Source organism: Etheostoma spectabile, chromosome 6 (assembly GCF_008692095.1).
Source record: "Etheostoma spectabile isolate EspeVRDwgs_2016 chromosome 6, UIUC_Espe_1.0, whole genome shotgun sequence".
Lineage (NCBI taxonomy): Eukaryota > Metazoa > Chordata > Actinopteri > Perciformes > Percidae > Etheostoma > Etheostoma spectabile.
The window spans coordinates 20321526-20335681 of NC_045738.1; the positions used below are offsets into that span (position 1 = coordinate 20321526).

Sequence of the window (14156 nt, forward strand, 5' to 3'; positions counted from 1 at the left end):
TGTGTGTGTGTGTGTGTGTGTGTGTGTGTGTGTGTGTGTGTGAGTGAGTGAGAGTGTGAGAGGAAAGAGTGTGAGTGTGTTTATGTTTCCTTGTCATGCGGTCTCCCCTCTCCTTTGGTCTGCTGCCAAAATTCACACACACTCTTACACACCACATACAGTACACACACCCCACAAACAGCGCTGCAGTAAACAGTCGTTTGTTAGCTGTCTCAGATGTTGCTTTTTCACCCACCCGTAAACATACATACTTGTTTACATTTCCAACAACACCGGCGGCAACCATTTCCCTCCAAGACCACAAACACACGCACACACACATTCTCTGGGATACCACACAACAAGCCCCGCTTCATTGGTACAGAGTGTGTGAGTGTTAATGTGTTTGTGTGAGAGTTTTCTGGATATAAAAACCTTAGTTAGGACACAACCACACTGAGACTGACATTATCACTTCCTTTGTTGGAGGATGGCATCAGGACCATGTTCTTCATGCAGGGACAGATGGGTGTTCTTTCTTTTTTCTCCATTTATGAAAACAACTAAATAATAATGATAATAATTCATTCATTCATTAACACAGCCGTTTGAAAATTACTTACATGAATTAGAATTGTGTGAATAAAAGGCTGCAAAGTGTTAAATACATGTAGCTCACTACACAAAAATAAATTCCATTTGGCTTTACTAAATACACGATCACCTGTTACATGAGATATTACAGCAAGCCTTCAGTGTATGAGTCGGCGATAAAGAGTCTACTAGGTTAGCAAAATCTTTTTCTACTTCTTAAGTTGACAAACTGTGCACTGAGCTGGAAATAAAAACTAAAACAGCAGATGGAGCCTGAAATGCAAGACATATTATATCATTATATTGTATCACCAGTTGCTTTTTTAGCAGTATACTACCCAGCTTTGTCACTTTTATTACTATATTTCAATGAATTTAGACAGTAGATGAATAGGAGCACATTAAAGCTGTTTTTATTGGTGTTGTTGGTAATAGGTACTAGTATAATCCCGGTTATATGTACAGTTTTCTCTCCCCCCTCTCTCTCCCTCTCTCACTCGTTCTTTCTCTTTCTCTCTCTCCATCACTTAACCCTCTGTCTCACCCTGATGACATCATTCAGACCATTTGGCTTTAACAGCTGCATACTATACACACGCACACACACACACACACACACACACACACCACTCTCTTTCTCTCTCTCTCTCTCTTTTTATCTTGTTACTTTGCTGCAGTGAGCTGCACGTTTCGCCTTCTCTCGTGTTGTTCCTGTCTGTGCTCTACTCTTTCCTGTTTCTGCTGCTTCCTCCTCTGTTTTAAACTGCAATTAATCTTGTGTCATAGTGTGTTTTGCCTTTGATCAGTTTCTGGTGTGTTGTTTCTCTTTTTCTGTTGTTTTCATCTTCCCTTTCCTATGTTGTTTCATAGGCTTTCTGTGTTCTGGGTGTAATCTATACTCATATCTCAGTTCTTTCTCTTCTATTCTCGTAATGTTCACAGTTTGATTAAAAGCAAGCAGACAGACTAAACGCACATCCTTCTATCCACACACCCCTGTAGAGACTGTGTGTGTGTGTTTGTGTGGTGTGTGTGGTGTGTGTGTGTGGTGTGTGTTGTGTGGTGTGTGTGTGTGTGTGTGTGTGTGTGTGTGGTGGTGTGTGGTGTGTGTGTGTTTGGTGTGTGGTGGTGTGTGTGTGCGCGCCTGCAGTTATTTTTACAGTGTTCCACTGGTAGCCGTGGTTTGGGGCCTGCATCTATTTTAGAACCTAAAGAGAGGGGAGAAGATGGGCTGTGCACACATGTATTTATGTGTGTGCATGTGTAAGTTCAGAGGACACAGAGCAAAGGAAAATACATGTAGTATGTGTAAGTGTGGGTCATGTCTTGTGAGCAATCCTGACCAGCTGTCTTTGTTCTGTCTCTGTGGTGTTTCCAAATTGAAGAGTTCTTCTCCAGAATGCTATATATATAACAGCTGAACTCTATTTTAGAAAGAATCAATCACTACCTGAAGTTCATTGTTCAATAAATCTTAAATGTTTGAGGGTTGTTGTATTTTCAGCCCAGGATGGTTTCTTGCTGTTCTGTACAAACTCAAAGAAGTAACTGTAGTCACTTAACTAAAAAGTCAAAAGTCTCTTTCGACATTTACACAACTTATATAACATGTGTGTATGACTTTGTAGTACTATAAAGTGGTCTGTAGTTTTAAGCTAGACAGAGGAGACCAGGTGTCTAATTTACACACACACACTCACACGTTTAAGGGAATCACACTTCTGTTTTTTTATTTGTTTTCAAAGGCACGTATGTGTGCAAATGTGTGGTTCTAACTTACAAAGATGTGTATGTTGAGGGGGATTAAAATAACATAAAGCCCACAGCCAAATTGCTGGTAACCACAGCAGCACGGTGTCACCCCCATCTTCAAATCGCAGCCCAGAATAAAGCAGGAATGCGTTGGTGCCGCCACACTGCAGACCAAGACAGGACTGTCTATTGGAAGCAGCTTCACCACTCAACCAAGCTGTTCAGCACTGTTCCAAAACTGGCCCGAAACAATGTCCCAAAATGTCAAAATGGCTGGCGCTTTATTCAAGCTGTCCTCGAATTGGTGTGGCCTCATCCAAACCATCCACATCTGTAAACAAATTGGCCCACAAATGTTCAAAATGTCTCAAACTGGTACTGCCAGTTTGCCGCTGTCCCCAGCTTTATCTAAACTACAATCTCAAAAATACCACAAACTGTCACTATTGTAATCTGAAATAAACTCTGTCTCATCTAACACTCCCAAACTGCCCCATATATCTCTTCAAATGCCCCAAACTGCACCAACACCTAACTAATACTCACTCAAAGCAGACATTTCTAGAACTGCATGTGTCCTCAGATATGTTTTTTTTCTTCAACTTTAAACTTCCCAAAGCTCCCTAACAGTGTTGTATTGAATGACAAGGTATTTTTCAATACTTGATACTAAGTAGGTATTTCGGATGGTGCCTAAAAAGTATTGAATTCTGTACCCAGCCCAATTCTTTACCATCGTAGCAACACTGTCGGTGGTAGTTATTGTACCGGTAGTAGTTGTAGTAACAACAATCTAGTACTAGTTGTTGTAAAAGTAGTAATAATCCTTGTGGTATCCATACTGACCTAAACTGTTCCTGCCGGATTTCTTTTTTTTTCTTGCCTGGAGATAGTACAGGCATCCGTTCTGTAATGATAGAAGCAAGAGACTTCCTGGTGACTTTAACAAGCTGAGGAGCCGAATATGCTGCGATATTATGAGAGAGCGAGAGACCGAGAGACAAAACGAGAGACAAAGAGAGAGAGCAGACTGTACATCACTGAACTAAAAAGCTATTATAACTGTGCACTCTTTGAAATCTAATCAAAATTAAAGCTGCACGCAGGGTTGGACAGGCCTTCGATCCTCTTTGTGCGTCGGGGTTACTGCCGGATGCCACTCCTTGTAACCGTACATTAGCGCGGCACTCAGACACAACAAATAGTCACCAATGAAAAGGGAACTCCTTGCTGAGTTCATTGATACCACACATAAGACTATACCTTAAACAGGTCACCAGTTAGGACTTAGGGGAGCGGGCCAAACCATCTCCAATGAATAAGGAACTCTCTGCCTGCAGCATAGGGGGTGGGTCAAACCCTAACCAATCAAAAAGAAACTGCTGAGTTCATTGATACCTCACACAAGACTCTACTTTAATGGGTCACCAGTTATGAAAGGGGCATGGCTTAAGCATAGAGGGCGGGCCAAACCATCACCAATAAAGAAGGAACTCTCTGCTGAGTTCAATGATACCTCACACGAGACTTTAAGACTCTAGGTTTATAACTCTAGACTTTAGGTCCAAAAGCGTGGCCTAAGTACATGGGCGTGGTTAAAGTATAGGGGGCGGCTCAGTATCACATGTAGAGCACACATTATAAGTTTTATGTAAATTAGATGTTCATATAAGGTGGATTTCAATCAACTGACTCCCAGCAACTTCTTTGTTCATCGATAAATGCTCAAAATGGCTGGCACACCCACACAGTTTGACGAAAGGTTTTTCTTTTAATTACTTTTAATCTTTAAGGTGTTGAGATGGGACAGACCAAATTTGAAGTCAATTGGATCAAATTACTTGGAGGCATTAAAGTATAGCACCTTGACTTTTAGGCCTACTTCCTGTTGCCACTTGCACAATATGGCCGCCCTGCCATTCTTTAGGAGGAGTTTGTTAAAGTACGACATGTGGAAATGTCCAAAATTGCACAAATTTTGAACTTTCAATTCAAAATGTCAGACTTCCTGTTGGGTTTAGGATATGGCTTTGATGACGTTTTCCGTACGTCCTGACATGCTTCATATGTGTACCAAGTTCCGTCAGTCTACGTTAAATGTACTGCAAGGGTTCCATTTTTTTATTTTTGAAGGGGGCACTAGCGAGCCTATTTGTGCGCCTATTCATGAAAACCTTAAAATACGTAAATGTTCACCAGAATTGATGCAACTGCCATTTTTGGCAAGTTTTTGAGTATGTTAAAAGGCAATTAATTTTCCAGAGGAAAGGAAGAATTCCTTCAGTTTCTATAGGGCCTTCGCCGCTGTCGGCGCCCTAATTATAACAGAATATCATACCTGCTTTTTCTTTGTATTACTACTACTACTAAAAGTACAACTGAATGCTTCTACAAGTTCTTCTCTTATAAGTTCTACTCTTATGATTAACAACACTACAACAAATATTTTACTCTTTCACAATATCATTGCACAACTGCTTCTAGTTCAACTTTAAATGAACCGTAACTACCATTGCTGTTACAAGCACTACGTACAGTATAATCACACTGTCATCTTCCATTCTGCATGTCTTGGGTGTTGAAGTGTTTATTTCAGTGTGATGTGGAGCAGAGTATTGAGCCCAAACCTCAGCGTTGTCTAAAACTGATAACACCGACCAGGGCGACAGATATAGACCTGACCGCAACCGAGAGAAACACAGATACACACCACGACTCGATGAACAGGCGGCGCTACACCTACTATTTACAGAAAGAGAGAAGGAGAGAGACGAAGAGGGAGGAATGTGTGAGAGGTCAGAAGTAAGAGACGGTCTGTGTGTGTGTGTGTGTGTGTGTGTGTGTGTGTGTGTGTGTGTGTGTGTGTTTGTGTCTCTCTCTCTCTCATTCCTCTCTCTCTCTCATCTCCCTCTCTCTCTCTCTCTCTCCTCTTCTCTCTCTCTCTCCTCCTCTCCTCTCTCTCCCCCTCATCTCTCCTCTCTCTCTAAATGCGTGTGTGTGTGGTGAATGTGTGGATGTGATGTGATTTTGTTTCAGGGTAAGTTACTCCAGAGGTGGGCTTTTCCTTACCTGATGTTGATTTAAGACTGAGGTTAAAGCGTGCACGCACGCACGCACACACACACACGCACACACACACACACACCACACACACCACCACCACACACACACACACCCACACAAACTCCCCTTGAAATTGTGAGACAGTGTAAAAAAAAACCCTACTCGCCTTAGAAAAACACCTGCCCAATTAAGAGCAGGCATATCCCATTTCAACAACTGTGTGTGTGTGTGTGTGTGTGTGTGTGTGTGTGTGTGTGTGTGTGTGTGTGTGTGTGTGTGTGTGTTGGTGTGTGGTGTGTGTGTGTGTGTGTGTGTGTGTGTGTGTGTGTGTGTGTGTGGTTGTGTGTTTTTGTGTTTTGTGTGTGTGAGTGAGAGAGAGAGAAGCCACAGGCTGTGCTCTCACCAAAGAGAACAAGATTGGCTTTAGAAAAGGCCAGGATAAATATTAGAGAGGGCTTAGGGTAATCTGTACACTCACACACACACTCACTCAAACAGAAGTAGTCACAGTGGGGGAGATGGAGACACACACACATTCTCAGACACCTTAAGTTAGACTTGATGGCAGACACACACACACGCACTGTGTCTCATGCACGCACAAACACACAACATAAAAGCATGATTTGTGTAATGCATGTTAAATGAAAGTACCGTGAAACTGGACACAATCCTCAGGGAGGAGAGGGAATTAGAAGAAAGGGAGGAGGGAAGGTAGGAAAGAAGGATAGAAGTAGAACTGTGGGAAAAAGGAGGTGAGTTGGATGAGAAGCAGACAGGGAAATTGAGAGGACAGGAAAAGGGAAGGAGGAAGAAGAGGACACAGAGGGAAAAGGGGACGAGGGAAAGAATGGAGAGGGAGGAGACATGTACGAGAAGCAGACGCAGACAGGGAGGAGAAGAGGAAGAGGAGTGAGAGGGGAGGAAAGGAATGAGAAAGTGAGATGAAGAGGAGATGGAGAAGGGAGGAAAGGAATGAGGAAAGAGGGAGGAGGAGGAGACATAGAGGTGTGACGGAGGAGAGACAAGGCGTCCAATTCATCTGCCTCAGGAGCTCCCTAAATCCAGACTGATCCAGGGGATTCTAGCAGGGATTTTGACACACACACACACACACACACACACTCTCACATGCAAGTTAACACACACACAAGCACTTGCAAACTACATGTATAACACTATTATTTCATGCTGCATTTCTTCTTCTAAAACATTTATTAAACTACCCATAGATGTAGGCCTACTTTTACATATCTTTTACATATCTTTCAAAGATGTGATTAATTTAAATTTGAATGATGCGCCTATTAAATCTGTACATGAGAGAGTTGCAAACTTACTAACGGAGTGAGAAGATATTTATGTATGTGCATGAATGGTTGCATTATGAGGATGAAATTGGCCTGATGCCGAAATATTGGGAAACCAGTTTTATCTTGGAGCAGAACTCTTTGCCACTTATCTGCAGAAGGAAAATATTAGGAATTAGTGACTACGTACAATACAAAACAACTTTGTTGTCCATCAGTGTGGACATTTGTCTTTGATTACAGTCTTGCAGATTACAACATTAGGACATAGACCCCTAAAAACAACATACACATGTTACTGATGTGTAACTCACGGTGTGATCTTTCAGATAGAACCATGTGACGAAGCAAAGAGTAAAGACTACTACTCACTATTCTCTAAAGAATTCTGCATGACAGAAAATATCATTATATTTTTAATTTTACCATGTACCTATTTATCAAAGGAACTGTCTCTGTGCCGCTTTGTGTCGCATCCAAATCTGCTTGCATGTTGTCATACCAGCTTCAGATCAAGAACTTGGTGGTCATAACATATAATCTCTGTTTATTTGACATTTGATGAGACGTGACTTATACAAACAGGGGAAGTAGTCAGCTTAACTAAAGTAGTTGACATGTGTTACGGCTCTGAAATAAGACACTAAGTTTCCATCCACACAATCGAATTATCTTAAGTTCGGTAAAAAAACTCATGCGAATAAAGCAGGTGAAAGTGTGTTTCCATTCAACGGCTTTAAAGCGAATTAAAACCTGTGCGCAATGACATCACATGCTGTTTTGCGATCAAATTGGCATATAAAATTGATTTGACACATTTTAATGTGTTTCCATTCATTTTTGCACTGAATCGCACAACATTCAAGCAAACCTTTGCAAACAAAATGGATCACGCCTCATGATCAATTTTTCACAAGTTGTAATAGTGCTTATGTGCTTCTGCGAGACAACTCGCTTTTTTGAGACACAAATATCGCTGTTTGAGCGCCTTCCATTTACTCCAGAGGACGTCCCATGGCTTGTCATAACCTTTGTTGGCCATTTCCTTTGAAAAGTCCTATTAAATTACGGCATTTCTTAGGTTTTTGCTATCTAAAATAGCTGTTATATTTTGCTGGTAAATGAAATTCAAAAAGTCTCTCGTCTCCTTGTTTGTCCACTTCCATCTGTCTTTGTTGACACCCGCCATGTGTGCAAACAGAGAGGAAATACTGGGTGTAAATGAACTAAAACCTTTTCTTTTTCGTTTTGTGTTGCAACCATAAAATGACTCATCATATCACTCATCATAAAAGGATCTACATCATGCAAAATCTATGCAGATTCAGAAAGTATAATTTCAGCTTCACAGTACACACCACTTAAACAACTTAGCAAGCACTACAAGCTTTTTAGTTTAAATTTCACAACTCTTTGCAAAACTTGGGGGGGGGGTGAAGAATGCAAAAACGTTGGCCTCTGTCAAGATGGCCCTTTGTCAGTCTCAAACTCTTCCTCTTTAGTGAAGCTGCTTACTGGCCTGCTGTTGAAGGTGGAATTAGTAATTAATATGTTGCCCCACCTGTGTCTTAGGAGGCGTTGAGCCCATTGCAGAGGTGGCTGGTGACGGGGAGGAGCTGGAACTTCCACAGGAAGTAACCAAGTTCATCAAGAAGAAACAAGCATCTAAGAAAGTCAAGAAAGGTAGGATAATACCCTTCAATTTTGTGTGATTCCTTTCTCTACTCTACTCTTTTTTTGAAGCTGAATATTCTCCAGCTCTAACTCATCAGTGACTCTGCCTCACATTTCCAACCGACCTATGTCGAAATACATCACTACAGCAGTACATCCGCAGCATTGCTCCCAGCTTGTCACCAAATCCTGACCAGAGCCCTGACACTGATATCTGTTCACTGTCTGTCACACTATTTCTAATCCACTTCTATTTTCCCTGACGGCGTAACGCTCTGTCTCATCTGTTATTTGCACATACCACTTTGACTGCTGTTGGCTCATGGTCTGCAGAATCAGCATGGTTTGGATTCTACTTGGTGCCAAAAGGTGAAATCAAACAGTCCGTTTGGTTCTGCAGATGTAGCATTGCTGAACTGCTAAAATAAGGGCTGAAATGATTTTATGTCCGTGGTACAATCTCAAAATATAGCTTTTGTCTTTCAGGTTGGGTTGTGAGTCTTAGACCCCAGATTTTTTGTCAAAGTCCTTAACATTCCCAGGAAACATGCCATAATGCACTTTCTAGAAACGTTTTTCCTAGCACCTATCCTTACCAAGTACGGCAGCTTCCTAGTCAAAAGTAGATCTGCTCTTTACCCTGAAATACTGGATGCATCATGAGAGATCGCCCATCCAGTCTACATGTGTTTTTGTTGCCAAGGACAACTCTCTCATAACTGTGAACTCACCCACAGAGACAGAGTGAGATGCTCAGACATCTGGTCCGATATAGTATATCAACTACGCGTTTGCACTGAAAGCTGATGTGGTGCCTTCTGGGCCCTTTCCTGTTGAGGTATGCAGGGTGTGCCCAACTGGGAGGATACCCAGAAAACCCTGGAATGATTACAGAGATTAACCCCAGCAGAAGCTGAGGGACGTGGCTAGAGTAAAGGATATCTGCGCTATTTTGTTAAACCTGATGACACTGTGCTAAGATTGGTATACTGAAGGATTACTTGTATTAGTATTTTCTTCCGTTATCTTACACATAGTCTATATGTGGCGTTCCATTTCCGGGATTGCTCCGGTGTCGCCGAAAATTATGCCCGATGTCACTCTTTTCGGCCGGATGTCCGTTACCTTCCTCTTTCTCTGTGTTGGCGTTCTAAACTCCTCTCAGTTCCTCAGAGGACTATGGTTATCTCTGCAGGGTAAATCCAGACAGCTAGCTACACTATCTGTCCAATCTGAGTTTTCTGTTGCACAACTGAAACAACCTTTGAACGTGAACATGTTCCACAAAAACAAGTTCCAACTTGAGGCTAATTTGCAGAGGCACCGTGTCTCTGTCCGGCCCAAGACGATTGTGATTGGTTTAAAGAAATTCCAATAAACAAGAGCACATTTTTCTCCCATCCCAGAATGCTGTGTGGACTAGCCAGACCCTCCTCCGCAGCGCTGTGGAGGAAAGTCTGGCACAGTGGGACTATCTTACACAAGACGCACAGCAAACATGTAATAACTACAAATGGAAGTTTCACTTTTTTATTCCAACATAAAGTAGTTTGGATAAGTCTTTTAGGATGCATTAATATTGTAAAAAACATAATCTGTAATGCCCTTTAAGACATTCTTCACTACTGAGCTTTGTATTTGACTGCTTTTGTATCCATGATCACAGTGAAGGACATCATTATCGCAGTGTTATTTCTATAGACAACTTCTTCCGCCGTCATTAGGGGAGAGCTGCGAGTGTGTCCGGCGTTGCCGGCCTACTGTTGCCAGGTCTACACTCACTGTTTTTTTGTTTGGAGAGTTGGACCACGCTCTTATCCTCTACTCTGACTTCTCTGGTTCTGCTGTCAGTCCCTCCTTCTGTCCATTAGAGACGTAGCAGATAACAAGAGGAGGTATCTGGTCATTTAGCAGAACCTTTAGATTCTATTTATTTCCCTCAACCAAATCAAGTAGGCTGATTCAATTTCTTTTTCTTGTTCTTCCCTCCCATCGTCCAGCCTGACATGTTTTGTTTTTGTTCTCCCATTTAGTTTCTAACGTGATTATTTTGAATTGAAAAATGATCAGCAGATCACGTCAAACACACACACTTCTTACAACAAGAGCTCAATGGCTTACACACACACACACACACACACACACACACACACATACACACACACTCACATACATACACATACATACATACATACACACACACACACGCAATGCGCTTCTGGCTTGCATTGAGGGAAAATCTGTGTTTTATGACTGTGTGTGTGTGTGTGTGTGAGTGTGAGTGAGTGAGTGAGTGAGTGAGTGACTGACTGACTGACTGACTGACTGACTGACTGAATGGTTAATCCACTCAGGCATTGCCACCAATGAGAAGGGGAGGTGTGGGACACAAAGAGAGGGCATCCCCAGATCATTAAATCAATACACACATATACTTTCACACACACACATACTGCCTGTAAGTGTGTCAGATATACCAGTGTGTATTTTCTGAGAATTCCACACACATACAGTACACACTCATACACACATAAATATCAAGCTTATAATAAGCTTTTGTAACAGGAGACAGTCTTTTTTAGTCTTGATCACATCATGACAAATCTGAGAAAAAAAAATAAAAAAAATACTACTTAGTCTTTGATTTATCATTTTATTAGTTTTAATCAATTGATCATTATACATTGTGCTGTAAATGGTCAAAATTAATGATTCGTTAACAACCATTGCACGTTTACAGATCACGGATCTTGGTTATGTCTTACAAAAGTTTTTTTTATTTTTTTATTTTAGTGTGCAATAAAAAACATTGAGGTATTCCGTGTACAACAATAGGAAACAGAAGGGCGCAATCAAATCCTCACGTTTGGGAAGCTGTAACCAGGAAACGTTTACAATTTATCTTTGATAAGTGATTTAAGCAAATAATTAGTCCCTGTAAAAACTGTTGTTTCCTGTTTAGGGTGTTTCCCTCCTTCCACCCGCTGCTGTCGCTAAAATCTCTAAAATCTTTAGTTCCATTTTCTGTGGCAGAAAAATCACCTTCTTTCTTAGAAGAATGCCACAGAGAGAAACCCAGCAGATGTTCCTCCAAATCCACAGTCTGAGTGATATATCTATATAAATATCAATTTGATGAATGCCAGTGTATTGTCAAGTGCTACCCTGGGATATGCCTGTTTTATTGATCACACGTGTTAATCATTCATGCATAAACTAAAGCAGCTATTGTTCTGCTTAAAGTGTTTCCAATAAAAACATTTTGGCAGTGAACTGAAATAAATGTGATCAAACTAGGGATGCACTCATCCAACTTTTTTTCTTTCCCAATACAAGTGCAACCTTTTTTACAAATCTGCATAACTCTATGTAAACTGATATTAACTGATGGCAGACATGCAGAACGCATGTAATCATAATGCTACACCAAGCTGCAGAAAAAACGTTATATCTCGGAAGGGTTTTAACCATGCTGAAGTTGTAGCAGCATTAAGATCAATACCACTACACTGTTAATTCTATATAAGAAATATGCATCAGTTGTTTTACTTTTCTTTACATACAAATCCAACATAGCTGTCATTTAATGTGTTTTATAATACTTCATTTTATGTACATTAATCCCAGGCTTAATATCAAAATTGAGATTTAATGGTGTTTTACTTTTGTGTGTCTCTCTCTTAAACACACACACACACACACACACACACACACACACACACACACACACACACACACACGCACACCCACACACCCACACACGTCACCCTTACCTATCAGTTCTGCCCCCACAGACATTATTGAAAAAAGTGAAAGGAAAATGATCCCTAATTAGTCTTGTTTCACCTTCAGAGCAAGTCTGTGGTTTGCATTTAAAACAAGAGGGGGATGGGGGGGAAGGAGGGCTGAAGGGAAGGGGGGGGGAGTGATTTGGTGATGAGGGGAGGGTGCGGGAGGTTTCTTCATGTCCAGACTTGTCCTATATCCACCACTTCTCCTCCAGACAGAAAGAGACAAAACAAGCAACCTTTCTCTTTCACCCTGGAGCTTGTCCGTATTGCTCAAGGATGCTTCAGTTGGGAAGATGCTTCCAGATTAATGGCATGACTCAGCAAAACGTCATGTCACATAAATCATTATATTCTGCACTCCTGCCTCCTCCAACCAACATGTCAAGTGTTTTTGAGCAAGACACTGAACCCCAACTTCTTCCAATCAGCCGGTTGGCAGCTTGAAAACTGGATAAAATGTCATTTTATGACAGCTTCTGGCAGACAACCACAACCTTGATGCATAAACAAATATGACATGGATTTGACCATCGACAGGCGTTGGTACCTGAATGTAACAGAACGTTACCTGCTTGGAACATTTCGGAAAATATAAGTTCACAACTGAACAAAATTATATGAGATAGTTCAAAGTCGTTTTTTAGATATGTTACTGCGGAAAAGTTAAATAACATACCTTTTAGGGTGGGAGTATTTTATCAATGCTGTGCAGCCCGGTCATGTCGATGCGTTGGTGGGGCTCCGTTTGAATTTGGCCTGAGACATACAGGACTGTTTCTGTCTAATGGTGGCAAAAAGCCAAAAAAGCCTTTGGGTGTGCTCCCATAAAACACGGCAACAAGTGGTAGGGAACAAATCAGTTCAACGTCTATTTTCAGATAAAGACGCATACACCTTCCGCCTACCTGTCTGGGATTCAAAAGTAATAGGCAGCATACCAGACCCCTCACACACACACACACACACACACACACACACACACACACACACACACAGACAGACCTTTCTGTTAGAGTGCATGGCAGCCGGAAAGCACATTTGGTCGACTTGAAAGGCATCAAAAGGAGAGTGGGACACAGAGAGAGAAAGAGAGAGGGATGAGTCGAGCGCAGTCTCTGTCTTTCTCTCTCTCCCTTTTGGCTTGAAAAGGAGGGATGAAAGAGAGATGAAAGGATGAGTGTCTTCCTTCTCATCTTTCCTGGCGCTGCATCCCTTTTTGTTGCTCTACTCCTCCCCTGCAGCCCACCTGGGATCACAGACAACATCTAGATTGCGCCCACACAAGCACACACACACACACACAAACAAAGATAGCGAGGACTAAATTTGAGCTCTAACTGAGCCTTGAGTCCTCGAATCAACGTTTGAGTCAGAGTAGAGAAATCATCAGATCCAGGGTCAGTCTGTGGTCACTGGTCTTATTGAGCCATGCTATGTACTGACTCAGCCACTAAAGCTTTATGCTAACAGCAATTATCCACCAGGATTAACCTAGGTCCTCTGTTATCCAGCTGCATCTCATGCATATTTGTATCAGTCCTAAGCATTGTGTCATGAGTCAGTATTGCACCTTGCACATATTATAATATACCATTTACCATAAGCCTTCACCCAGTAGAAATGTCTTTTGTAGCATGAGCTTTAGCTTCATCCATTAGGTGATGTACACATGTTGCAACTGCCTTTAGGTTTGTGCTTGACTCATTAGAAACTGCAAAATCTGCCCCATTAAAAAGTATGTTTCCCCAAGAAGGAAATTTATAGGGGCCTTCCTCACTTGTATGTAAAATATATGTAATTGAAAAGGGTTATTCGTGTTTGTCTGACGGTTTTAGAAGCTTCTTCTACCAAACACGAATCAACTTTTAAAGGAAACCCCATATTGGTTATTGTTATATTTTGGCAAACAAAAAAAATCCAATTATACAAGGCAATAAATCAGCTACAGTTCATTCCTCCCACATGTGGTGTCAAACTTCAGGAAGTTAATTTT

At 41.4% G+C, this 14156-nt stretch overlaps 1 protein-coding gene across 1 annotated transcript in view; it reads left to right on the top strand.

Annotated features, from left to right (window-relative positions):
- The window catches only part of bbs9 (Bardet-Biedl syndrome 9), a 186087-nt gene that overhangs the window by 111796 nt on the left and 60135 nt on the right, over positions 1–14156 (top strand). The window contains 1 exon segment of the mRNA XM_032517504.1: positions 8271–8381. Within this exon segment, the coding sequence (XP_032373395.1) occupies positions 8271–8381 (111 nt within the window).